The sequence below is a fragment of the Schistocerca gregaria genome, chromosome 7, assembly GCF_023897955.1.
Source record: "Schistocerca gregaria isolate iqSchGreg1 chromosome 7, iqSchGreg1.2, whole genome shotgun sequence".
Classification (NCBI taxonomy): Eukaryota; Metazoa; Arthropoda; class Insecta; order Orthoptera; family Acrididae; genus Schistocerca; species Schistocerca gregaria.
In genome coordinates, this window is record NC_064926.1 from 53,373,988 (window position 1) to 53,401,908 (window position 27,921).

The 27,921-nt window shown below is 39.8% G+C and overlaps 1 protein-coding gene across 1 annotated transcript; it reads left to right on the top strand.

Moving 5' to 3' along the window:
* Positions 1-26,544, top strand: LOC126282137 (odorant receptor Or2-like). Its single transcript, XM_049981637.1, has 5 exons — positions 1-749; positions 898-997; positions 1,156-1,260; positions 11,833-11,988; positions 26,464-26,544. Exons 1-5 carry the CDS (start codon positions 1-3, stop codon positions 26,518-26,520), a joined length of 1,167 nt encoding a protein of 388 aa, XP_049837594.1. The 3' UTR covers positions 26,521-26,544.
* Positions 26,545-27,921: the final 1,377 nt, after the last annotated feature.

Sequence of the window (27,921 nt, forward strand, 5' to 3'; positions counted from 1 at the left end):
ATGTGGAGACCGCCGTGGTTCCAGCCAAAGTGGTACCTGCTGTACAGAACGTGGGTGCTCTTCACGCAATTCAGCTTCCTCTTCGCTCAAGTTCAAGCCCTGTGGTACTTCCGAGGAAACATGGACAAAATCACCCACGATACATGTCTTCTTATTACCACAATTCTTGGACTAGTAAAATTCTTTACCTTCGTTTTAAAACAGGAGGATTTCTTTCGAATGGTACAGAAAATAGACGATACCAGGGCAGAACAAAGCAAGACCGGTGATTCAGAAATAATTTCTATCCTCGATACATCGTACAGATCGGCGAGAACTATTACGCTGTACATGACGTTTCTGGGAGGGTCTTCACCTGGAGTGTGGGCCATCATTCCCACCATCATGCGGAAGTTCGGCATCTTTCCACCAGAGAGAGAACTGCCGGCGACTGCCTGGTACACCAGCAGAGACACTGAGACTCCCGTCTACGAGATACTCAGCACACTGCAGTACTTCAGCATGCAGTACAGCTTCTTCATGGCGATGTGCCTCGACCTGCTTTTTGTTTGCATTATAATTCACGCAGCTGGTCAGCTGGAGGTTCTCAATGCTAAATTGAGACGTGTTGGCAAAATTATTGGGAACCACGTTGATGACACTCACAAACAACGAGAGGTACAGGAGGAACAGTTGGAAAAAGGTTATAGTGGAGAAACGATGTGGGAAGATCTCTGTAACTGGATCAGGCACCATCAGGACGTCATTGCGTAAGTATGCACTGCAAGACTATGTGTGGTAAAATACGCTGATTCGAGAGAGCTTAGTACTGAATCCGTTTTCATCGTGGAAACATTTGACAATAAAAAATGCGTGTAATGTGCAACGTCTTCTTCAATCCCGTCTTTTCATTTACAGTTTCATTAATGAAATTGAAAGGTTGCTGAGCAAAATCGTCCTGCTTCAGTTCACAGGAGCTACTGTTATTATTTGTGTCACTCTATACCAAAGTTCCAAGGTACGTGCTGCCTTTTGTTAAAGCTTTATTTTGTCGGTAGGCACTGCTCAGTGGTATGTTGTTTCTGAGTGACTGTTGCCTACGCTCGTATTAGAGATACATTTCCATGTTTTATAAAGCCTTTTCTATCGCAATTTGTTAAATCTTTCGTGTTACAGAACACAGAAAACATAGCAGCACTTCTACTGTTACAAGCATACTTAGGAGTCGTTATATACGAGATATTCATGTATTGCTGGTACGCCGATGACATATTATATCAGGTAAATTGTTACATATATATTCTTTAATGAAGTCCACCTTCACGTTTCGTTTTCTTGCTATCAGTGAACTTTTTACTTTCCATGATTTTCTCACATGTATACTGAAGCATCCCCTTTGAAAAATTATACAAGTATGTCCTTAATGCTACGGTCGCAGGTTCGAGTCCTGCCTCGGGCATGGATGTGTGTGATGTCCTTAGGTTAGTTAGGTTTAAGTAGTTCTAAGTTCTAGGGGACTAATGACCACAGCAGTTGAGTCCCATAGTGATCAGAGCCATTTGAACCAATGTGCTTAAACTGAAACACAGTATTTTTGACTTCCAAAAATCCCTACAAAAGACTGGCCCTGACTAACATTAACCTATACGTTTCACAAATCACTTACCTCACAAAAATCTTCGTTACTCAAGCTCCTGCAATACAGCGAGCGCCACTACTGCCAGCTAAATAAAAGATTCAAACTACTGAAGGCACTAACTACTGATAGGCATAGTTAGCAAATGAAAGATTTTAATACAGAACAAACAATGTATTTACCTTAAAAGTCATAATATATACATCAGTTCATGACACCAATTCTTACAAAATTCAAAACTCCGCCATCTCTCTCCCCACGTCCACCACTGCTGGCGCCTCACCTCCAACTGCGCAACGCTACGCGCTGTTAGCATCCAGCTGCCGCTGCCCAACACTACAATGGCAGACAACAATGCAAACCAGCCACAGACTGCACATGGCACAGCCAGTGGTTTTCATACAGAGCGCTACGTGGCGGCGGCGTTACCAATAAAAAAACCTAAACAGCCCCCATGCTCCCCACAAAAAATTTTACAAATTATTTTGGGGACTGGCCAATAATGATTTGATAAAATTTTTCAACATTACAATAACAAAGATATCAAATGCACACACTGATTGATAAATGTTGGTCAAAAGCTAAAATTTTCTCACAGTCCATAAAGACAGTCCAGATCGTTCATCACAGTAAAATTGCAGTGTTTTTCTTAAAGTCTGGGCAATAAAAGAAATTGCACTTATAAGTAATGGATTTCTAAGCAGTTTTGAAGAAGTAGTGTTGTCCTTCCAACGGAAAGACAGTGCTGACTCTTGACATGCAGACAGGTAATGGGCCACAACAGAGTAAATCCATAGCAGAGTCAGTCGAAGTTGAAGACTATTGGTAGGTAGGTCATCACAGAGCAGACCCACTGTAGTCCTGGTAGAGATTAGGGTATTGGTGGGCCACCAGAGGTACAGACCCACTGCAGTCCATGTAGAAATAATGGTATTGGTGGGCCATCGAAGGTGCAGACCCACTTCAGTCCTTGTAGAGATGGCCAACAGCCATCTGTTGCGACTGTGCAGGTGCACAATCACCCTCTAAGAGTCTTGCGGAGAATATAGCAAGTTCATAAACCACCACTTGTCCAATCACAAAGAATTTGTTTGAAATGTCCTTAGAACCAGCAATGCTGTTATCCAGTCCCTTGCTGAATTATTAACACACGTGCAAACAATATCAGTCCCCACTTCTCGCATATTGTCCATATACTATGACCAACAGAAACGTGTGCAGTGAAATGTAATTTTCAAGTTACTTAATTTGATGAACTGGTGTCAATTACAATTTTATAGCATGAGAATACAATAATAAAGGTACAAAGTACATCATGAAAAAACATAATAGTACAGATAACATTTGCAGTAATACAGGCTTTACAAAAGAATCGAAATAACAAATACATCAGTGTTACAAAAATTATGACATAAGTACATACATAAAAGATCAGAATAACTTTTGAAACATCAACTTCACACGTGAGCATTAGAACAAAACAGAATAAATAATTTGTAAACATCTTTACGAAGTAAATAACATGTTATTAATGCAAATTATATCAGAGGATAACAGTATTCCTCATCATAGTGAATGTAGCTTAGTATTAGAAGAAAAAAAATTCTATGAAACAGTACACAGAGACAGGAAGAAAACAAATACACAAGGGTACAGAAACACATAGTGGGATAACACAAAAGGAAAGGACAGAGTTTGTTTTCACTGTAACATTTGGTACTGCAGTCCAACCCAAAACTTCATTCCATAGATCTTTCGTCTTATTTCAACATTTGTTTCCGCCAAAAAAATCCTATCCAAGAATGGTTTCTGTATTCTGTTCACATCCTTTTTCGAAAATAGTTTTTCTCCACTGTACACTACTTTTTTTTGGCCAAACCATTTTCTTATAGCTTCTCAATGCTTTTCTTCCAGTTCATCATAGTTAGTTTCTAATATAGTCTACCCCCTCTTAAGCTAACTTAAACCTACTGAGCTCAGATGCTAAACTAAGGGACGACGCAATTCAGCAGCACAAAACAAATTAACACAAACAGCAATGACCCAAAAAATGCAAATTTGCAAGGCAAGCAGCAATAAATGTAATACTTATATCTAAACATGACAAACCCACAAGCAGAAAAAAATAGTATACTAAAGACAATGCAGATAAGGGGAAGTTATAATCACATCTTAATGTCTATGTAATTAAAGTGGTGCACCACAAAAACTAATGCTACAACAAATTACCAAGTACTTGAAAAGAAAATTATATATACAGTTACTGTTATTAGTCGCTTCTTATTGCTCTTTCCATTCCAAGAGCTCCTTTTTCGAAGAATGTGGATCATAAAATAATTATTTAATAGATCTGTTGGCAGAAAGTGTTCACATTAGCAAATGCATTTAATTTTATTTTACAAAACCAATGCTGCAACACAGTTGGAAAACAGATATCAAATGAAATAAGCAACTATGTACCAAGCATAAAAATATCATTCAATAGTCATGAGACATTTCGTAAGTTAGTAGAATTCTCTCAACTCTCGTAGAAAGACATTTGTTATAATCAGGTGTCAGATGTAAGTATCTTTCCAAGTAATGGGCGTGTCGTATTTGCGATGCTTTCTACAAAGGAATGTCAATAGCGAGGATAATGACCTTTTTTTCACCTAATGGCTTTCTGTTGTCAAACGACTACCTCTCAGCCGGGCGCCCAAAACTCATTATGTCAAGGTCACTTACCTTTCTTACTGAAATATTTATGACAGCAATTTCTGCTACAGTGGCAGTCTCATATAAAAAATTTCACAGGTCAAGAATTTGCGTTAGACATCTATAGAAAAAAATCCTATTGTAATACATTCACGCATTTACATACATTTCATAACAGTGCCTGAAGGCCCTAATCTTGCCAGGTAAAATAAATGCATAATAAATAAATAAATTAAAGTACGATTCTTGGTTTCCAACCACCTTTTTCACAAACCAGAGTCCCTAACCACTACTCATTATTCCTTACCTTATTCGTCGACACTTCTTCAATATTTCCTCACAACAGATATGTAGCATATTGAAATAAATCATATAGCATCAGCTTATTGATCATAAACATACCGCAACAGCGTAATACACATCGTCATCATAACATAATATATCATCAGCCAAATCTCAAAATCGTTGTAGCTTCTTCCAATAATTTCAAAACCTAAAAGAAATTCTCTGCTGATGTCATAAGTGTCATCTACCTCAAACGTACTTTAAAAATCATGATCCAATACCAAATACATCATTCAAACCTCTTATAGTATCACAATGGTTTCAAAAAAATATGAACATTTCACAAAGTACAGACAAAATAGAATTTCATAAGTGTGATATTATCCAACTGTGTAATTGCGTAATCGTGTGTCACTGACATAATAAAAAGATGTTTGTCTCTCAATTAAATGATCAGATAGCTGTGTAATTCTGTGTTACAGAAATATGGTACCAATGTGTAAAGTTGTATAAGCAAATACCATATTATCTAGGGCTGCTTGTGTTTGCCAGACACATGGTACACAAAGTAGGCATGTACCCCCTGAGGATTAATGTAATTATATCCTCAGGTGTTACAGATTACAGCAATGGAATTAAATGTATCACGGAAAACCTTTGTATCATTGTACGTCAAATATCTTTAAAAATAAATGTTTTAAGTACAAAATTAATCACTCAAATACTTGTACTGTAGCGCTAAACTATGTGTCTTGTTGTAAGATAATCTCTGTGGAAGAGTCGTTGTTATCGTCCTCCGAAAGCTAAGTTCTGCAGAAGTCAATGTACTTACCTCATGATAAACAAAAGTGAAATGCTTTGCGTATAGATATCGTAGTTACTACACTTATTGCCGTGATGAAGAAAGTACTGTGCTGCAACTTATTGTTGTGCTTCGGAAAAGGCTGTCTCATTGTAGCTATACCACAAAAGCTACAACTAAAACATGTTATACTTTCCAGAAGAATTCAGAAAAACTGTGCAGATGTAAAACAGATACAGCGCGAAAGCAACATTGTAAATTGTCACTCATTAGTAGCGTCGTGATATAATCGTGTAGCTGTCACATATACTAACCACTGTGTCATCTGGTATCTCAGAGAAAATACTTTAAATCCAGAATGTCTTTTCAACTAAACCAAAATTTTGCATTAAAATCTCATTAACAGTATATGTTCTAAGTATGTAAGCCTTATAGTCGTTACGTAATCGTGCAACTAACAAGCAAGAATGTACAAAAAACAAGAATGTGTCGTCTGTTCAGTATAACAATACATTTGTAATTTCTGTTTAAAAATGTTCCCTAGGTTCTAGACTGGATAGTTAACTTCAAAACATTGTTGCATGTTAACAGTTTCTCAGTGTGACAAAGCATACTAGAAATCTGAAGTGAAATGTTTTATGGCAAAGACAAAGTTAAAAAGCAGATTATATTTTAATAAACGGTTTTACATGTGAAATGTGGTGCAATCTGATACTCTTCCTGGTGCTCAGAGTTAACTTGACCGCAATTATCATGCGGTATACGTCGGTAAAGAATACTGGAATTTTTCTCAAGGTTAGCGTCTATGTTATTTTTCTCAGAGCCAGCCGGCGCACGTGGCTGCCTGCGGTGAGAGTCATTGTCTGTCTCTTAGTTGGTGCGCGCCATTATTGGGATTAGGAGACCTAGCTTCCACAAATTCACCTTGACGAGAAGGCCCTGCCATGTTTGAAGCTCGCCAGTTCTGATGGAATTCAGGTCTGTCGTTTTGTCGGTAGTTTACATAGTTTCTTGTTTGTGGGTCATGTGGTGGAGAATTTCTTTCGTAATCGTAGCTGCGTGGTGAACCGTTGCGTCTAAAGTTATTCTGTCTCCCTTGATAATAATTATTTTGGTTCCCGTATTGTCTGTTTCTCTGATTGTCTCTGTGATAGTCATTACCGCGGAAATGCGATGTTTCTCTGTAATTCTTGCTACTCTGCCAATGGTTGACATATGGGTGGTGTCTGTTTTCGTCACGATTTGTGTTGTGAGAATAGCCTTGTCGTGTCCAGTTATTATTTCTTTCATCGCGGAATTGCGACGGATGTGACCTGTAATTGTTGTGTTCCTGTTTTCGCGTTCCGCGATTGTCAGTGTCAATTTCTAATTCTTGTAAGAGTCTCTGAAAAGCTTCAATGTCGTCTTTGAAACGGCCTGCCAAAATAATCTGTCGTAAATGTTCAGGTAATTTGATTAAGCAAATGCGGATGAGTTCTGAGGGGCTGTATGGGTTTGACAGGTACTGATTCTTGTGCAACATGTCTTCAAAATATTTCAGAAGACAGGAAAATTCAGATTTTTCGAAATGTTTCATCATTATGATGCTATGTTTTACTCGGTCTTGTGTAGCTTGAGACCAATATGTTGAGAGGAAGGCATGATAAAATTCTCGTTCACTGTGACAATCGTGAATGACCGATCGCATTCTTACAGCTGGTTCATTCTCCAAGTAGCCACACATAAATTCTAATCTGTGCTCTAGTGACCAGTTGGGAGGAAAACAATGAGAGAATTGATGGAGCCACGCTTGTGGATGAATGTCGTTGCCAGAATTCTTAAATGTTTTTAATTTACGTGTAGTAATGAACAGCTTATAGTCAAAATCATCATGTCGGCGAGTCGTATGTCGGTCATTGTTACATCGTTTCGGCGGTTCCATCTCAAAATTCGATGTATCTTGCCAATTTCTTTCATAATTTTCGAAGTGCCTTGTGTTATTATTTTGTGGCTGTTCCGTATTTCTATGTCCCTCTACCCGTATTGGAGCGCGAGTGTCCTCTGAAATACGTAACACTTGTATTACCTGTGTCAGCTGATCTTGTACTTCCCGGATATCTCTTTGGTGTTGCGTATTAATCTGATTCTGATTTTGTTTGAATTTCCTAATTTGTTCGCACACTTCTGTGTCATTCAGATCATCATCTACCTTTGCAGATAAGTTAATGAACTGATCCGAAAGTTCGGCTACTTTCTCCGATAGTGTATTTATTTGCCCAGTGTGTTTTTCTGAACCAAATTTCAGAGTGTCCAATGTGTTGAAATCGTATCTACTGTGTCCTTTAAGTTTTCCTGAGTTTTTGCTAGTTGCTTAACCGAATCGGTAGATGCAACTGGGTCAATTTTGGCTTGCAAAGTCTCATGATTTTCATGAACAATAGTTTGCAGTTCTTTTATGGCTGCTTCGTGATTCTGTAATGCATTTTCATGCCGCGAAAAAATAGGTTGAAAATGCTCACAAGATTGTGTTTTTACGTCATTACAGACTTTTTGACATTTCGATTCAATGTTATGTAACTCATTACTTAAATCTTCACGTGTTTGTTCAAGCGTGGTGTCTAACTTTTGAAGCTTTTGTTCCACTGTGTCTAACTTTTGAAGATTTTGTTCCATTGTGTCTAACTGTTGAAGATTTTGTTCCATTGTGTCTAACTTTAGAAGCTTTTGTCCCATTTGTTGCATTAATTGTAATAACAATGCACTGGTGTCTGAAACATGTTCCTCAGTGCTTTTCGGCAGTGAAGTTGCACCGGCAACATTCACATTTTGACAAGAAGAAAATGTGTCTTGACTTATTTTAGAAAACGGTGAGGACCCAAATCCTGAATCTGCAGTATTTGCAAGACTGTGTCCTGTCATTCCCGATTCTTGAGGTGAGCTGTTGCCGACCGATCGATCGATAATGCTTCTCTGTTCACTACCTGTTTCACTGTCTACACTATTATTTGACGCCCGCTCCATTTCCCTATTCATAGTTACCAAATTACTACTTAGAATGTCTGTTAATTCATTACACAATGGTGCTGGTAAGCTACGCTCGTCATCACTATTATTTCTCAGTTTACTTTGGAGCCTAGTGTTACGTTTTTCACACGCCATTATTGTCACAATATTTCACAAGACAACACAGAAAACCACAATTTGAAGAGCAAAATAACAGAACACATTAACATAGCACTGAAAATAATATAAAGTTAATTGCAAGTGTAGCTGCGAAATACTTGGTGCAAATCTACATGCATGCCACAACTGTTTTACTGTATAACAATGAAAAACTACAACTACAGAGGAAATTCTCTCTACAATTATGCATTAGCAATAAACAAAATCTACACTAATTACACAAACTACAAGAAAAAAATCAGAAGATTCCAGTGAGGTATCCTGGCAGGGTCGCCATATGAAACATCCTCTTTGAAAAATTATACAAGACTGTGCTTAAACTGAAACACAATGTTTTTGGCGCACCGCAATCTGACTTCCAAAAATCCCTACGAGAGAATGTCCCTGACTAACAGTAACTTATACGTTTCACAAATCACTTATCTCGCAAAAATCTTCGTTACTCAAGCTACTGCAATACAGCGAGCGCCACTACTTCCAGCTAAATAAAAGATTCAAACTACTGAAGGCACTAACTACTGATAGGCATAGTTGGCAAATGAAAGATTTTAATACAGATCAAACAATGTATTTACCTTAATAGTAATAATATATACATCACTTCATGACACCAATTCTTAGAAAATTCAAAACCCCACCATCTCTCTCCCCACGTCCACCACTGACGGCTCACCTCCAACTGCGCAACGCTACGCGCTGTTAGCATCCAGCTGCCGCTGCCCAACACTACAATGGCAGACAACAATGCAAACCAGCCACAGACTGCACACGGCACAGCCAGTGGTTTTCATACAGAGCGCTACGTGGCGGCGGCGTTACCAATAAAAAACCTAAACAGCCTACTTACAATACAAGAAAAATACGCGAAACAGATAGTCTATACTGACACGCCAAATTTACTTATCAGGAGAACACAGCAAGTAACATAACCCAATTTCCTAGAAAAATCGATCCGTGTAAGGAATATCAAAATAGATATATCTTGGCGGTCAATGTTTCCGAGATACGGGATGTGTCTTTTAGTGGATAAACAGTCTAAACGAAGTGGTACGACAGTTCTTTTTTTGTGGCTTCACAATTTTGTGCTTCGTGTTCGAAGGTTTTCCAGTGCATATGGAAATAACGTCGTCCTCACTCGTATTCTAATTGTATGTGTTGTGGTTGGCAGGAGAGCCAACACCGTATTACTAGAGGAGGCCGAAAGGCACGCGATTTAGCTCACGCAGGCTGGCGTGAGGTCTGGAACAGGACAAGGAAATTAGAATTTAGAAACAACGGACGTAGCTGGTGGAATACTTAACTTTAAGCCATTAATGACGAACGTCGCCCTTGATATTACATGATTCACATTATCAATAGTAACTGTTAATGGCGCCTTGCTAGGTCGTCGCAAATGACGTAGCTGAAGACTATGCTAACCATCGTCTCGGCAAATGAGAGCGTATTTAGTCAGGGAACCATCGCTAGCGAAGTCAGCTGTATAACTGGGGCGAGTGCTAGGAAGTCTCTCTAGACCTGCCGTGTGCCGTCGCTCGGTCTGCACTGATAGTGGCGACAAGCGGGTCCGACTTATACTACCGGACCGCGGTCGATTTAAAGCTTACCACCTAGCAAGTGTGGTGTCTGGCGGTGACACCACAGTATGTCTGGTGAATTTGGTTTATTCCTGTAGTATATGTTGCTTAGCTACGTAATGCAAGCACCATTTATCGGAAACAAAGTGAGTATCATGCGAAATTTTTGCCAGAGTGTGAAATCTTCAGCGGTGGCAATGACGTTTCTCCGTCAAATGAGATTCATACGGAGATATGTTGCTTTGACACTGTCTTTGTGAATTGATTGTGGTGTGCGCAACTTCTCTATTTCGTATGCTTCTAAGAACGGTAAAATCCAAAGAAATGCAACAAATCTTCCTGAAGAGTAAAGTATAAACAGAAATTTCGGAAAATGACAATTTAAAAAAGTTTAACCACTGAAAATATCATACACACATATGTTATACGATAAATGTATGACAGTTATTGTGAAATACAGCTGTAATTTCACAATATAATGGCCTCTTATCCCTTAACTTGATAAAAAAAAACTTTTGTGCACTAAATTTCTATGCATATTGGTAGGTAAACAAGAACAAAAATAAAATAAAATAAAATTGAAGGGCAATAATCAAGCTTGTAACTCGAGACGCACAACTGAAATTCAGCGTCGGAAGCCATTATGCTACCAGTAGCATCTAATCACATCAAACGTTTTTTGATCGCTGTTTTGTCAAACACGAACGAGTATATGCGGATAAGCCGAGAGACGTTTTCGCTTATTGTGGCTCCTCTTTCACCGAGCGTATTTCCTGGAAAATCGTGTTATGGCACCTATCGTGTTCTCTTAGGTAGAGGTGCAGTTACAACTGTGCTGTAAACATCATATAGTGAATTAAATGGCGTTTTTGACAGAAGACACTTAGATGCAGAGAAAAAACAAGTAACACACTGAAGTGGGTAGATATTAAGGTACCAATGATCACAATATCTGCACTTATATCTGTAACACACAGTATAAAAAAATAGAGCTATCAATTTAAAATTGAACAGTCGTCAATTTGAATAAGTAATTAACGAAGGGAGTTAGTGATCTCTAACTCTGAAAATCGCAGACAAATGGTCTCAAAACGTATATGATCACATAAATTGTAGTATGAGACATTCGCATGTAAAATTGCGTGTATTACCACTAGCGTCGTTTGAATGACCTGAAAGAAGAACGTTGGCCAATCGAAGAAACAAGGTATCTACAGGGTAGAACAACACGCATCTTTCAATGTCGTGATTTATTTCTACATTTCACTACGCTATCTCAACCACAAATTTTTCTTCTAGGCATTGCACACCTGTTCAGTCTTCAAACTTCAGACGTGGGTTTTCAGTGAACTGATCAAAGCGAAATAGAACTAAACAGTATGCACATCTGACTAAAACTACATTTCAGAATCAACTTCCTTTGGAATTGAGAAAGGAACCGCTCGAAAAGTGAACAATAGAACTTTTGAGCAGGGTTAGTCACTGCCACCAGCTGTGTGTTGAGAGCAACAGAATTAGAGACTGGAAGGAGCAAAGTTTTTCGTTTCGGTCAAATTATTTACGGCTACGAGCCACGCTAGTACACCAGTACTGATAATCTGTGATAGTATGTACACAATCTTCTGTTTGCCATGTAATATCATTTTGAAAGACATGCGACCATCTCAGTGTACTCAGTCATGTAGCACACGCGTTTGCAGAACTGTCGCCTTGCGAAGTCCGCCTACTACTGCGGCTGGCCTGGGGCGCCTCCAGACCTGCAGCGCGCCCTGGTGTTCATCATCTGCAGGACTCACAGGCCTCTGGGACTGACCGCCGGCAAGTTCTACTACGTCTCACGAGAAACGTTTGTCCGGGTAAGTCTAACATGGTAATTAAGCTGTATGTGACATCAGGTTAACATGAGAGATGAAATCACCTGTACGAAATTGAAGTTCAGTCACTGTCCTGTGATCAGTTGACTGACGACAAACAGCGGTACTGCTGCAGAGCGCTTCCTGTTAATGCTATACAAGTATGACGCACTCACGGCATTAACATCTCATGCAATTACATGGTCTGGTCATCTTAATGTCACCACCGATTGTGCACGACGTCAACGCACAGATGGCAGGTGACAGCACCAGAAGTGGACGGAGTATATGAAGCATATCTGGATGACATGGACAGTACAGACGCTGTCGTTATGTGGAAAACCAGTGGTTATTCTGAAGTCCTCCAGGGCATAATCTTTGGCTATTGGGGGCAAGGGTGGGGCATTTCGGAAACGACAATGTTTGTAAACTGTTCTATTGGAGCCGTAGTTAAAGAAAACCGTGGATGCCAAAATGGGGCTACCCAAAACCGGCGCCGACTTCACAGTGGTGCACCATGGGCCGTAGATGACACAAGTGACTGACGATTGCGGAGATATATTGGGCCAATAGACGTGCAACTGTTTTGCAACTGGCAGCCCAAATGAGCCAAGAGGCTACCAGTATCGTCTCCTCAGCGACCGTCCAGATGGCTTTGCTGAGTATAGGCCTCCGCGGCACACGCTTGAATCATGCTGCCATGCTGATTGCTTTCGTCGGAAACGAACGCAGAAATTTGCACGAAATTACCGTCAGTGGACGTTCACTGAGTGGCGACACATTTTATGCCCATGTGACGGATGGTCGTTCGCGTTTATGGCGCGAAATATCTGGAAGCAGACACTCTGCCACAATTGTCGAAGTGCCTGCGAAATAGGAGGGAGCTTTATGAGCTGGTGAATGTTTATGTGGCATTCACTGGGTGATTTCGTCATTGTGTTATGCACAATGGATTAATACAACTACGTATCTATTTTTGAGATCAATGGGCGCCCCTAACTGCAGCTTATCTTTCCACGGCACGATGGCATCTACCAGCAGGCCACTGCAACATGTGACACAGGTCGCGATGTACGTGCGTGGTTCGAAGAGCACCAGGATTCGTTTACCGTTCTCCCATGGCCACTTAACTCTTCGGATTTGAACCTATAACCAGTCGAGATACTGTGGGACCACCTCGATCCGGTTTTTCGCACATGGGTCGTCAAGCGAGAAACCTAACGCTGATGGCCACAGCAGTCGAGTTGGCAAGGCTCCTCATCCCTGTGGGTACCTTACGGAACCTCATTGACTGCCTTCTTGCGCGTCTCATAATGGTCGGCGCTGAAGCCGGTGGTTTTTTAGGGTTGTGGCAGCAGGTCATATTCATGTGACTGGATGGTGTAGTCCAGTTACTGCTGTTAGACGTATTTACTCAGTGGAACTCATCGGCGTTTATGAGGAACCTGAGCCTTTATCGGACAATTCAGTAACTTCCATGCATATATTGCATAATCACTCAGCAGATTATGCACCACTAGCTAAAATGCCAGGATTTATCGGAGGCGTCCTGACCCATGTGAGCTTCAATCTTTTCAGGATGCCATCTGACACTATAACGACGACTTGTGTCGTAAGGAGACAGACAGTGTAGACACCGAGCTCTCAGTTTCTCTCTACATCTCAAATTTATCACCAAGATTCTAGCAACAGTTACTATTGTGAAACGACTTTTCCACTGTCATCTGATATCGGATACCACAGCATCGAACGACATCATCTCGTTGAGGAAACAGTTGCAACATATCTGCTCATTTTACTGAATACATGCCACATTGGTCAAGATCTTTCTAGATTAACAACGAAAGCGATATATCAAACGCTGATTCGCAAATGCTGTACATCTCAAGTTTTGCTGCTATCGATGAGTACCAACAAGATGATTCGATCAAAACCTGGAAAACGTGCAGTGTCCACTGCTGACCACAGAACGTCAAAAGACATAGTCACAGAGAAGCTCATGTCAGCTGACAAATACTAAGAGTTTTGGACTGTAAACAAGGGACTAAAAGACAGGTTTCGGTCTCATCAATCGGTTTTATACATAAACAAAAGAAGCTCGAGAAGAGTAGAATCCTCAAAACCCTAAGAAAATGGATAGGGGAAGGAACAAATTTATTAACAGTTATTTATTTGCAGGCGAACAAGTTCTTGTAGCAGACAGTGAACTGGCCTTGTATGAAAATGACACTGAACACCTTAGAAGCATGTCATATGGTTCTATCTATCAATGAAATTAAGTAATGGCAATGGAAAAAGGATCAAGTAACAACAACAAACAGAGTCATTTGTTGAAATACATCGGGAAAGAGACATAGGGTTCCCGGGTTCGATTCCCGGCGGGGTCAGGGATTTTGTCTGCCTCGTGATGACTGGTTGTTGTGTGATGTCCTTAGGTTAGTTAGGTTTAAGTAGTTCTAAGTTCTAGGTGACTGATGACCCATAGTGCTCAGAGCCATTTGAACCAGATAACGATGTACAGAACTAATTAAGATGTGGTTCAAAATATTCAGAAATTAATGCCACAAATGGATGTATAAGGAGGTATCCTGACAGAACTTTGTGGAAAGAGATAACACTAGGACTACACAGCTGGGTACCTGACCCTGCCCTTATTTATGGTAGTGAAAACTGGATTCCCCCCCCAAAAAAAAGAGTTGAACGAGGAATTGGATTAGCTGAGCCGTGGTTTCTGACAGCAGGATGCGGTGTGCAGATGTAAGACAAGAACAGGGCGTAAAAACCACAATGACTGACGGGATAAGACACTACTCGAAAAAGAAAATAGGATAACTACAACATAGGACGTTATTCGACAGACTTTGCCATGGCAGGCATTACATACTATCCAAACTGGAAAATAGGGTATGGGACGTACAGTAATGGATACGACAGTTCCTTTTACATTCTTTGGTTTGGGAACGGGTCAGCATTCACTCCTTGAATGGTTCTGAAAGGAGAAAAGGAGGAGAAGATTGTGACCATAGCAAGTACTTGCAAAAAATATTCATGGACAGATTAAAGTTTCGCGGGAAACCGTTGCACATCACTGCTGCTAAACATAACAGAATAATTTACCGCAGTAGGACTTCGATAAACAGTGATGTACAAGATACTGGTTGAAAGTGCTTGATAAACAGCTAGTGAGTGGCGATGTCACAAGAAGGCGAACGATTGTAAGAAATATTGCTGCCGACGTTGACAGCGATACATCTACCGTGGACCTTACATGATCTCGACATCTACACAATACTTCATTTTACAACCTGGAACGTCAGATCCTGACATGTTATATAGAAGGGATATCGATTACTATAATTTATATATCAACGAAATGAAACACCGCGTTAAGAATTGACGCCTGTATGCTCAGCTATATTGCGTGCAGTATCGTTCTATCACCAATGTTGGCAGTGATAGATATCAATTTATAATTTGCTAGGACTGGATCTTATAACAATTATTATGAGATTTCAATTCCAGCGACCTCCCCGTATATACGACTAGCGAGACGAAAAGTCTTAATTAATGAAATTTGTGTAAAATGCGTTTCAAATCTTTATAAAAACATGTTGTTATGATACACGCATAGCAAACGCATATTTCAAGACACCATGCTGAGACACTCGAATGGCAGAGCGTGATTGCATAAGCAAATGCGGAAGTGCCCTTAGCATGGAAACTTCGTCACAAAATGCGTAATTTATAGTGTTCCGATTTTCTTCTAATCACAAAATTCATAACTTCAAGGCGTCTCCAAGGCAAACTGCAACAGATAAGTAGTGACAACTGCTTTGCAAAAACAGATTATTTTAAATGTACCTGCTCTTTTTATGTCCATATTAATTTTAGATTCTTAATGCGTCTAAGAATTTACGCCGTGTGTCAGCAGAAAGGTGCAATCAATTTGACGGCTGTGTTTCGGGTTCCACGTATTGTGAGAACTCTGGTATTCGTTTATGCCTTACCTTGTAACTGTTTCCGTTGCTCCGTGTTGTTACTGTATTGTATGACACGCTTTTCGTAAGATTTTTCTGATTGCGGACTGATTCATGAAGCTCTCCGATCGCCTCTTTCAAACTGAGGCCTAGAACACGTAGTGCACCGCTGCTGCCACCGCTTGTATTCTCGTAAACTGCAGGTCGATGCTCGTTGTTTAATCCTAGCGGACGTGCGGGAACTGTTCACCACATAACGTTAAAGTAGCTATCCTTCTATAAGAGCAGGACTTAATGAGAGTGAAACATGTGGGGCAAAGCCCCAGGAGTCTCGACGACATCCTTCACCCAGCGCAAAGATCATTAAGCAGCAGGAACTGAAAATATTACAGTATATAAAACGAAAGAGCCTAGATATGAGCAAATGTTGTGGTCTAGGCTATGTCAGGGCATCAGTCATGAGCGACGTCTGCAATTGTGTGAAATGGTATCAAGTCATAATTTAATTTAGTTCTTAAAGGAACTTTAAACGCTCACCATGAATCTGGTTAATTATTTCGGAACAGCTGACATATACGATATTTTGTTCTCTCGGTGCTACGTTGCGAGTATTTAAAACTTCGCTTCACGAGTGCTTTCGCGATAACGCTAAAGAAACTAAGTTCAATGCGTTGCGCTGGCATATACTGCGAATCTATGCACTAAAATAGATGTTAATGAATTCTTACAAGTAAGGAAAACTGTAGCAATTCCTCTTAAGAACGAAATCGCTTTTCAATATAAATTACTACAAGGATAAACATAGAATCTAAGGCGAGTATTGAGGTAGAAGCTGCGTATAACGTTTTAGGAACTTTGTTTTCAGAAATGATCTTTTCGACAAATTCCCCGATGAGACATTCGGCATATCTGAATGGTGAAATATCGAGATTACATTCTCTTACAAACAAATATCAAAAAAGAAAAAAAGCCGACGTAGCCCTGGACTATACCTAATAAGCACATAGCACTCCATCTGCAGGCCACAAGTGGCCCATCGGGACCACCCGACCGCCGTGTCATCCTCTGTTGAGGATGCGGATAGGAGGGGCGTGTGGTCAGCACACCGCTCTCCTGGTCGTTATGATGGTTTTCTTTGACCGGAGCCGCTACTATTCGGTCGAATAGCTCCTCAATTGGCATCACAAGGCTGAGTGCACCCAGAAAAATGGTAAAATCAAATGACGACCCGGATGGTCGCCCATCCAAGTGCCAGCCACGCCCGACAGTACTTAACCTCGGTGATCAGACGGGAACTGGTGTATCCACTGCGGTAAAACCGTTGCCTTACTTAAGAAGAATTACAATTTATCCACCCAGTGACTGACAACATCATTCGCAATGAAATACATGTTTTAGGTTATGAAATAAGTAACAAACGCATACAATGCTACGACTTTGGTAAGAAGTTAGTCGAAACAGCTCAGTGCACAAGACGTACCACAGACGACATCGAAATACCAGACTTACACAAAATTTTGCTGATGTATCCATTGGAGCATGTGGCTATTGCAAGAACTGAGTCATATCTGTTGTGAATAACGATGTAGTGGTAAATCAGAAAAGTAGCTTACGTTTACTTTCCTTTTTCTTGTAAAATTTCTTTAAATATTTATTCGAAAATTTGTTTGTCACGCCTATCTGTTATTATACACCTCTTTTCACTCTTTCCTCACTTCTCACTCCTCTTCTTCTTACTCCATCTCTACTTTCCACGCTGTCTTCCTATTCTCTCTGGCATGAATGTGTCACAGTACTTACGAATGTTCTATTTTCCACCACCTGCTCCCTGTGACATGTCCCCTTTCATCTTTGTCTGCCCCATCTTGACAACAGATGTGTTTCTCTAAACTTGAGCTCCGAGTAACCCTTCCTGCCCTTGAAACATACCTGATGTGTCCTGTTACCCCTGAACAAAGAACTAACAGGTCTGAAAGCTAAAACAGATTTTTCGAGTTCCACATTGTCCTTCGGCAGTAACCAAAATTTCACCTATCTGTGAAAATAGTAAGTATCTATTCTGTCTCGCTGAAATTTCACAATGTAACATGTTCTTCTGTTCCTACACAACATATTCACTGAATATTTGCAGCACTTGTTTCACAATTTACTTCACAAGAATATCTGAATACAGGAACTTCATAGAAAGTTGACACTCAGTCTTATGTTTCAAAATACGTAAGTAAATTCTGAGCGTCACTCATAACTTTTAAACATTTCTTTGATTTACCCATTTATTACCTTGGCGGTTATGTATGTGCACAAAACGCATTACGGAGGAAAGTATGTGAGACGAGTTATATGGCTATGGGAAACTGTATTAAGGATTATCTTAAGCTAACAGATGTAATACACTTCCTGTGCACTGCATCGTCGTCACGCAGTACACAAATAACTTAGCAGCCAGTTTGTTGCCGACAAAATGATACTTTTTCGCACACTAAAACAACAGTTCAAGTGCAAGGGCCTTTGCCAGAAAGTCATCTACCATTTCTTTTTAAAAAAAGGCAATAATGACTGACTCTTGAAGAAATTTTGATGTAGTAGCAGCCTTTTCACCACCAGATACTGCATTTATATTTACAACTCCTGAAATCAGTATGAGATGTAATACGAAAGTCATCAACAAAAAAACCAGACTTAACTGACAGTTTTCAATATAGATTTCAACCTTTCGTTACTGTACATAACCAATGCTTCATAATTCTCTTCGTTATGAGGCTAGTTACTATATTATGATCAAATGTCTGCTGTAGTTCGCTCATAAACAATATCGCCAAAATATCTAAACTTTTGTCATAGTATTCTTCGTTAGTGTAGAACCACTTTAAACAATCATCTACAAAACTGATTAGTTTGTGCCTTTTTCCCCATCTACAGAAGCACGCGTTTCACTTCAGGCACTCTGTGAAAGACGTTACTCGTTATTTAGACAACTCTAATGTAGAATAATGAAATCCTTCAGCTCGTGTAAAGACTATGAACACGTTACTGACGTTAAAGAATATATTTGATAATTAGCTGCTGCCTGCTTCCTTTTTCAATCCCTGGTCGGCTCGCAAAGCAAATATTTTCCTCTACTTGGTCACTACGACGGTCAGAATCACACCAGAGCAGGTGGCACATTAAATAATATACATAAGACATAGTGGCTTCTCCTAACAACAGTCAGTTCATTGGGGATGGGTTCTCTCCAAGCACAGAAAAACTAATCCTAAAGAACAAAATGACTTTCATGACTCATAGTCATGTGTTATTGTGATATTATCAGTGCGTGCGGCTGAAAGCAAGGGGAAACTACAGCCGTAATTTTTCCCGAGGACATGCAGCTTTACTGTATGATTAAATGATGATGGCATCCTCTTGGGTAAAATATTCCGGAGGTAAAATAGTCCCCCATTCGGATCTCCGGGCGGGGACTACTCAGGAGGATGTCGTTATCAGGAGAAAGAAAACTGGCGTTCTACGGATCGGAGCGTGGAATGTCAGATCCCTTAATCGGGCAGGTAGGTTAGAAAATTTAAAAAGGGAAATGGATAGGTTAAAGTTAGATATAGTGGGAATTAGTGAAGTTCGGTGGCAGGAGGAACAAGACTTCTGGTCAGGTGATTACAGGGTTATAAACACAAAATCAAATAGGGGTTATGCAGGAGTAGGTTTAATAATGAATAGGAAAATAGGAATGCGGGTAAGCTACTACAAACAGCATAGTGAACGCATTATTGTGGCCAAGATAGATACGAAGCCCACACCTACTACAGTAGTACAAGTTTATATGCCAACTAGCTCTGCAGATGACGAAGAAATTGAAGAAATGTACGATGAAATAAAAGAAATTATTCAGATAGTGAAGGGAGACGAAAATTTAATAGTAATGGGTGACTGGAATTCGAGTGCAGGAAAAGGGAGAGAAGGAAACATAGTAGGTGAATATGGATTGGGGCTAAGAAATGAAAGAGGAAGCCGCCTAGTAGAATTTTGTACAGAGCACAACTTAGTCATAGGTAACACTTGGTTTAAGAATCATGAAAGAAGGTTGTATACGTGGAAGAACCCTGGAGATACTAAAAGGTATCAGATAGATTATATAATGGTAAGACAGAGATTTAGGAACCAGGTTTTAAGTTGTAAGACATTTCCAGGGGCAGATGTGGACTCTGACCACAATCTATTGGTTATGACCTGTAGATTAAAACTGAAGAAACTGCAAAAATGTGGGAAATTAAGGAGATGGGACCTGGATAAACTGAAAGAACCAGAGGTTGTACAGAGTTTCAGGGAGAGCATAAGGGAACAATTGACAGGAATAGGGGAAAGAAATACAGTAGAAGAAGAATGGGTAGCTCTGAGGGATGAAGTAGTGAAGGCAGCAGAGGATAAAGTAGGTAAAAAGACGAGGGCTGCTAGAAATCCTTGGGTAACAGAAGAAATATTGAATTTAATTGATGAAAGGAGAAAATATAAAAATGCAGTAAATGAAGCAGGCAAAAAGGAATACAAACGTCTCAAAAATGAGATCGACAGGAAGTGCAAAATGGCTAAACAGGGATGGCTAGAGGACAAATGTAAGGATGTAGAGGCTTATCTCACTAGGGGTAAGATAGATACTGCCTACAGGAAAATTAAAGAGACCCTTGGAGAGAAGAGAACCACGTGTATGAATATCAAGAGCTCAGATGGCAACCCAGTTCTAAGCAAAGAAGGGAAGGCAGAAAGGTGGAAGGAGTATATAGAAGGTTTATACAAGGGTGATGTACTTGAGGACAATATTATGGAAATGGAAGAGGATGTAGATGAAGACGAAATGGGTGATACGATACTGCATGAAGAGTTTGACAGAGCACTGAAAGACCTGAGTCGAAACAAGGCCCCCGGAGTAGACAACATTCCATTAGAACTACTGACGGCCTTGGGAGAGCCAGTCATGACAAAACTCTACCACCTGGTGAGCAAGATGTATGAGACAGGTGAAATACCCTCAGACTTCAAGAAGAATATAATAATTCCAATCCCAAAGAAAGCAGGTGCTGACAGATGTGAAAATTACCGAACTATCAGTTTAATAAGTCACAGCTGCAAAATACTAACGCGAATTCTTTACAGACGAATGGAAAAACTGGTAGATGCGGACCTCGGGGAGGATCAGTTTGGATTCCGTCGAAATGTTGGAACACGTGAGGCAATACTGACCTTACGACTTATCTTAGAAGAAAGATTAAGAAAAGGCAAACCTACGTTTCTAGCATTTGTAGACTTAGAGAAAGCTTTTGACAATGTTGACTGGAATACTCTTTTTCAAATTCTAAAGGTGGCAGGGGTAAAATACAGGGAGCGAAAGGCTATTTACAATTTGTACAGAAACCAGATGGCAGTCATAAGAGTCGAGGGGCATGAAAGGGAAGCAGTGGTTGGGAAAGGAGTGAGACAGGGTTGTAGCCTCTCCCCGATGTTATTCAATCTGTATATTGAGCAAGCAGTAAAGGAAACAAAAGAAAAATTTGGAGTAGGTATTAAAATTCATGGAGACGAAGTAAAAACTTTGAGGTTCGCCGATGACATTGTAATTCTGTCAGAGACGGCAAAGGACTTGGAAGAGCAGTTGAACGGAATGGACAGTGTCTTGAAAGGAGGATATAAGATGAACATCAACAAAAGCAAAACGAGGATAATGGAATGTAGTCAAATTAAATCGAGTGATGCTGAGGGAATTAGATTAGGAAATGAGACACTTAAAGTAGTAAAGGAGTTTTGCTATTTAGGAAGTAAAATAACTGATGATGGTCGAAGTAGAGAGGATATAAAATGTAGACTGGCAATGGCAAGGAAAGCGTTTCTGAAGAAGAGAAATTTGTTAACATCGAATATAGATTTAAGTGTCAGGAAGTCATTTCTGAAAATATTTGTTTGGAGTGTAGCCATGTATGGAAGTGAAACATGGACGATAACTAGTTTGAACAAGAAGAGAATAGAAGCTTTCGAAATGTGGTGCTACAGAAGAATACTGAAGATAAGATGGATAGATCATGTAACTAATGAGGAGGTATTGAATAGGATTGGGGAGAAGAGAAGTTTGTGGCACAACTTGACTAGAAGAAGGGATCGGTTGGTAGGACATGTTTTGAGGCATCAAGGGATCACAAATTTAGCGTTGGAGGGCAGCGTGGAGGGTAAAAATCGTAGAGGGAGACCGAGAGATGAGTACACTAAGCAGATTCAGAAGGATGTAGGTTGCAGTAGGTACTGGGAGATGAAGAAGCTTGCACAGGATAGAGTAGCATGGAGAGCTGCATCAAACCAGTCTCAGGACTGAAGACCACAACAACAACAACAACAACAACACATCAGTGCGTGTTTTCTCTCAATATTCTTACGTACTCTAGGTCCAATTTCTTCCAAACTCTCTCAAGAGCTGGTAGATGCAGCTGACACGTAGCTTGGGCACCAGTCATCCTCATAGCGCTACTGGAACAGTATCTCCTCTCAGACTTGTTAGAAAACATGACTGACTGTTTTGTACATGTCACACAGTCACAACAATTCGTACGTTAGCAGATGGTAGATTCGGTGAAGTGAGGTTCACAGATCGGAGGGAAAATACGAAGTAAGTGATATAATGTTTATTATTGTTATTTTATGACGTAACTTATGGGCGATACACACAATTGTCAATAGCTACAAGCAGACGTATACATTTATAAAAATCAGACACGAAGAAGATGACAAGGTTACAAGTGCTTCATAGCTGAAAGTCCTATACTGCATTCCAGCACGGATGCTATGGTATTGTTAGCAGGAAATATCATTGCTGTGATACTTTCGAATGTGGCTTTCACCGAGAACGTGATGTATAGCCTGGCTTGGAACTCCGCAATCACAGTCGGGATTGAGCAGCTTGTTACACTTCTTGAGTGCATCGTTGCAGCTTTAATGGCCCGTTCGGATTCGATTTAGGGTACCTGAGATGATGTTTAGCAGGCTTTCACGTCTTATCGCTTTTCACCGACATTGTCATTCTGCAAGAGGATTAGAATTTATGGCAGCCGTTTCACAAGCACTGCACTGAGTGTGATGTCCTTACTGTACTCTTTTAAGATTTAAAGTGACAGCGTACGATTACTGGAGATCTTGTTGTGTTCCCTCAAACGCGTAGCATATCTGCGGAAATCCGCTGGAATAATACGTTTTAACAGCATGAGGCAATGACTATGGGTATATATGAGAGTACCAGATATTATGCTTACGATAGTTTTGAGTCTAGCTTGCAAAATTTGTGTATAAAAGCTGTTCACACAGACAGGTGCAGAGTACCCAGCATTTGAGCTTACCAAATGGAAGACCGAAGAAAGCAGATTGCTTGCTGAGGATCCCGAAGTAGTTTCACGTAATTTGTGTTGGTTGTTATTACGTCTTCACTCTCTGAAAGTATTGCTTGAAACATGGTGTTCAGTTGAAGACGGCATTCCGATATTTCGGGATTCAATTACGATTAGAATTTTTGCATTGCAAACTTCTATCCAATGTCAGGTGCGCTAGATGTTAATTCAAGTGGAAGCAAGACACCTCTGTTCTGTTCACACTGGGTTGTAGCTGCTATGCGTGTCTCATGGACTGTGCTGAAAGGCCACACCAATTCAGGCAAGCAGATCACCACTCGTGCACCCAGTGGCGCAGTAACCAAATAATACATCTAGGGATTACGTGTATCTGATTGTGAGAGCGCCCTACATTGAAGAATTGTTTTTCAACCATCGATAACAATTTTAGAGCTTTGATGTTAGTGAAAATAGAAAATTTCACAAAAATAATATGTAATTCAGCAAATAAAATAAATCTAACCACGCAATATCCTTCAAAAAATTATTAAGTGAGTAAGGTGTATGCCCTAACACGAAGCTGCACTTGATAAATAAGTCTGTACGTAGCCGACATCGTAGTTGTACTGTGTTGGTAGATATGTAACTAGAAGAGTGAAGCTCCCAGCGCAGGCTAAGATACTTCACAAAAATTTTAATAAACCATTACTATCTGCGCGTTAATGTGACACATGTTTTGCAATTTTCACTTATCTCTTTCGATTTTGGTAACATATATGAGACTTCAGACATTTTGGTGACCTTCCCGTCGAGAGATTAATATTATAGCCGGCATTGGTCAGTGCACTTTTTCCAAACATGGACGCGCAATGAATGTTGAATCTGATCCAAGTACAGCTCCAGGTAAAAGGGCCTAAATAATCCTATGATAAGGCGCAGTTATTGAGATTTACTGTGGCAATGACAGAAATGTCTTTACCTAACAGTAGGTGAAACTCTTCAGAACTGATTAACGTCAAAACACCTGCGGAGATTCTAGAGTTTCCACGGAATAAATTTTCACACTGAAACACGACACCTCTTCCAAATTCAGTACAAATGTTTCAACACAAATTACCTTCACTCCATACTCACTCAGCAATAACATCACATAAAGTGATTACTGGCTAATGAAGAACCAAAGAGTATCTGGTCTAATTCAAGTAGCTTACATTATTCGTATTATTACGACCGCAGTACCATGTTGAAAACTGTAAGTGTGCGTTTTAAGACACTGTTTTCCGCAGTATCGGTTTAACCGCAAACACTACTCCCGATGTTATAGATCGCGTATATTTCTCAAAAACTAATCATTTACTAAACGCATAATTTATGGCATAAAGTTAATTTCAGTAAAATGTATAATTTTGACATTGTGTTTTTTAAAAACTTTATTGTATGTTCATTTCAGTCGCCACTGTTACACCAAAAAATGCTAGTAACGTCTCTTCTGTACAAAGAGTAGTCAACAGCTTAAGCACTGCTACATTATACGCCACCAGGAACTAGCAAAGCTTACAAAGATATCAGGACTTCCATTTACGCATGCTGTTACACACTTTGCTGAATGCCTTGATCTTGATGCAGTTATTTTAATTTCTTAAGAAATTGTTGATGCTATAGTTTTCTAGTGATACGTATTTCTTCTTTGTTTAAAGATACATTCCCAACAGCAAAGTTACTTTTTTAAAATTTGGCTTGGTCTCCTAAGGACCAAATATAATAACTTTCCTCCTTTTTTTCTTTCCATTTATTTTTCATCCTTTCCCTATTTTTGTCGCTTCTTTTTTTCTGTCCATATTGCACCTGTCTTTTTTGTTGTTTTCTCCTTGAAGCGCATGAAACATTTTACATTTGCTCTGAGCCTTTCTCTTTCTCCTATTTCTTTCCCATTATTTTCAGTCTACCTTAACTTTTTTTATCCATGTCACTGATATTTCGGGTTTCTGTTACAAAAGTCAAAAATCCTTTTTGCTGTCATGTTTTCAAGTGTTGAAATGTGTGTGAATTCCTGAGCGACCAAAATGCTAAGGTTATCGGTCCCAAGACTTACACCCTACTTAAACTGACTTATGGTAACAACAACACACACACCGACGATGACCGAGGGAGGACTTGAAATACGACGGGAGGGGCGGCGCAGTCCGTGGCATTATGGCTCAAACTGCGAGGCTGTCCCGCGCGGTTGTCATGTTTCCATGTATCCTTTTTAGGCGTCCATAGAATGAAGTTCTTCTCATCCTCATCATGTGTGATATTCACTCTATTGTTTCATAAACTTATTTATTATTCCTTTCTCATTCCCATATTTTGGTCAAAGGATTTTCTTGCCTGTTTTCCTTTTTCTTTCCTATTTCACTGCACTATTTGTATTTAACGATAGCCATTTTTATGCAGAAAAAGGCTTTATGCTTTAATGGCAGTCTGTAGTGCTAAAGTTTTCAATTTATGGAAAAAGATTTCTTGTTATAAAGGTCTTTTGTGAGTTGTATTATCTCACCTAGATATTTATATTTTGTAGCCTTTTTAGTTCTACCACAATCTGTTTCCATATAGTTTGGAACTTCCTTGACATCTGTAACGTGCTCTATTTTTTTTAAAAGATATATGTAGGGCAACTTTTAAAGCTCGTTCTGGTAGGAGATTCATTGTTGCATACACTACAGATTCAGCAAAGATGGCAGGAACATCTGTAGAAGCCAGGAAATCAAAACTCAGATTATCCTCTTTCGCCCCAACTGTAATTCTTCTAATTCCTTCGTCTTCTGTCCTTTTCTTCCATTCTCTGAGTACCTTTTCTGGTTACTTTAACTACACCAGAAAATGTGAGAAGTTTTTCTTCAGTGCAAAGAGTAGTTAAAATGTTAACCTCTGTTACATTAGATGCCACTAGGATCGAGCGAATATTTCAGAAAATTTGGAAGTAGTTTCAGGGCTGCCAGTTATGTATCGTGTGCATACATTAGTCATAAAAATAGCTTTAAGACTGAGACTGTTCTTTATAAAATCATGAATAATTGCATTTGTATAAATCAGGTTTGTAATATTTATTTTTAGTTTTCAGCTTCTTTAATTACAAGTGGTAATTTATTCATTGTTTTATTTTTCAGTTGATGAGTGCTTCCTACTCATACTACGCTCTTCTCAACCAGGTGAACGGCAACTGAATGTAAAAAAACACCCACTTTATGAAAATTCCAAGTGTCCACGAAAACGTACTGATCGTCTCAACACTTAGAATAGCACGTCGACAGCGATTTATTGTCCATCGACTGAAGATATCCATACATTCACGGAAATTCAAAAGTTACAGACATAATTTTTTACTTCATTTGGGCGTGCCTTCTAACATAATACTAATGGTACGTTTTAAAGCAAAATAATGCTACTGATTCAGTTATAGACTCACACACTTGTGCATACTACTACATTACACATTCTTCAGCGGGCAGCTTGTGAATATTGGCACATAACATAAATAAAATGGTATTGTCAGAGCCAAGCAGTACTGGAAAAATAATTACTGTCCTGAATAACAAGTATTTACTTCGATAAATTCCTAACAGTTTTATATCTCATATGTACTGTAGTTCCATTTAAGGATGTCATTTTAAAACTAATATTTAAAAATATAGTGAGTGCCTGGCGATCAGGACAACACTGACAATACTGCAGTGAGCATTATTTGAGAGGTAAACACTTACCGCAAGCGAATGAATGAATGGAATGAAAGGTTAAACACTTACAGCGTACCCTCTCTTCTCGTAGTAAAAAAAAAGGTACTGATCAGTCTGAAGCAATTTCTGCACAAACTACAGTGCTCCTATGCGCTACATATGATAGATCTCTGGGCGTAGTTTGTTACATACCTGTCAACATACTTCAGCAACAATGTAACAACTGCTCATTGCAACGCCACAGATGCAGTAGCTGACATCAAGTGAGTCCTCCCCAGGTACACGCTAAAGGCGAGACAGAACCAGAAGCTGCATATGGATACAATTACACTAAGCTGAGGCACATTATGTTTTACATATATTTAGATACGCAAACATCACCTTTCTTAACTGATGGTTTAAACATTATAATAACACAGAGTGTCACATAACAGTGTTTTGAGCTCTACCTGTGTATTTTGTTGTACTACCATTGCGCTTGGTAAGTGTAGTTCTGGTTGTTATCCGTCAACTTCTTCCCGCGTAATTCACGACTAAATAGTGATGAACAGTACCCAGCGGCCAAAGCACACTGACTTGATTTAAAGTAAGTGGAAACCCATTATTCAATTCGCAACTGATTACTAGGTATCCCGAGAGGCAGAGGCAGGCGGATCTGCAATATGAAAGCATGGGGGGGGGGGGGGGGGGGGAGTATTACATTGCCACTGGAGGAGCGACAACAGTACAATGGGTCTTTCAAAGAGAGATCAGTGACGTAGAACGTGGATGTCACCTGAGCAAGAAATCCATCAGGGACATTGCAGCCCATCTACTGGGGCCACCAGTCATTGCTGAGGGTCGTTGTAAAGAATGCCTCGAAGCCACCGGAAGGAATCAGTCATGAATTCC

What these genes read in the sequence shown, in the direction of transcription:
- LOC126282137 (XM_049981637.1), top strand. Translation starts at nt 1, where the DNA reads ATGTGGAGACCGCCGTGGTTCCAGCCAAAGTGGTACCTGCTGTACAGA. An exon ending in CACCATCAGGACGTCATTGC is followed by an intron (nt 750 to 897) that starts GTAAGTATGCAC and finishes TTTCATTTACAG; the next exon opens with TTTCATTAATGAAATTGAAA. An exon ending in CCGATGACATATTATATCAG is followed by an intron (nt 1,261 to 11,832) that starts GTAAATTGTTAC and finishes ACGCGTTTGCAG; the next exon opens with AACTGTCGCCTTGCGAAGTC.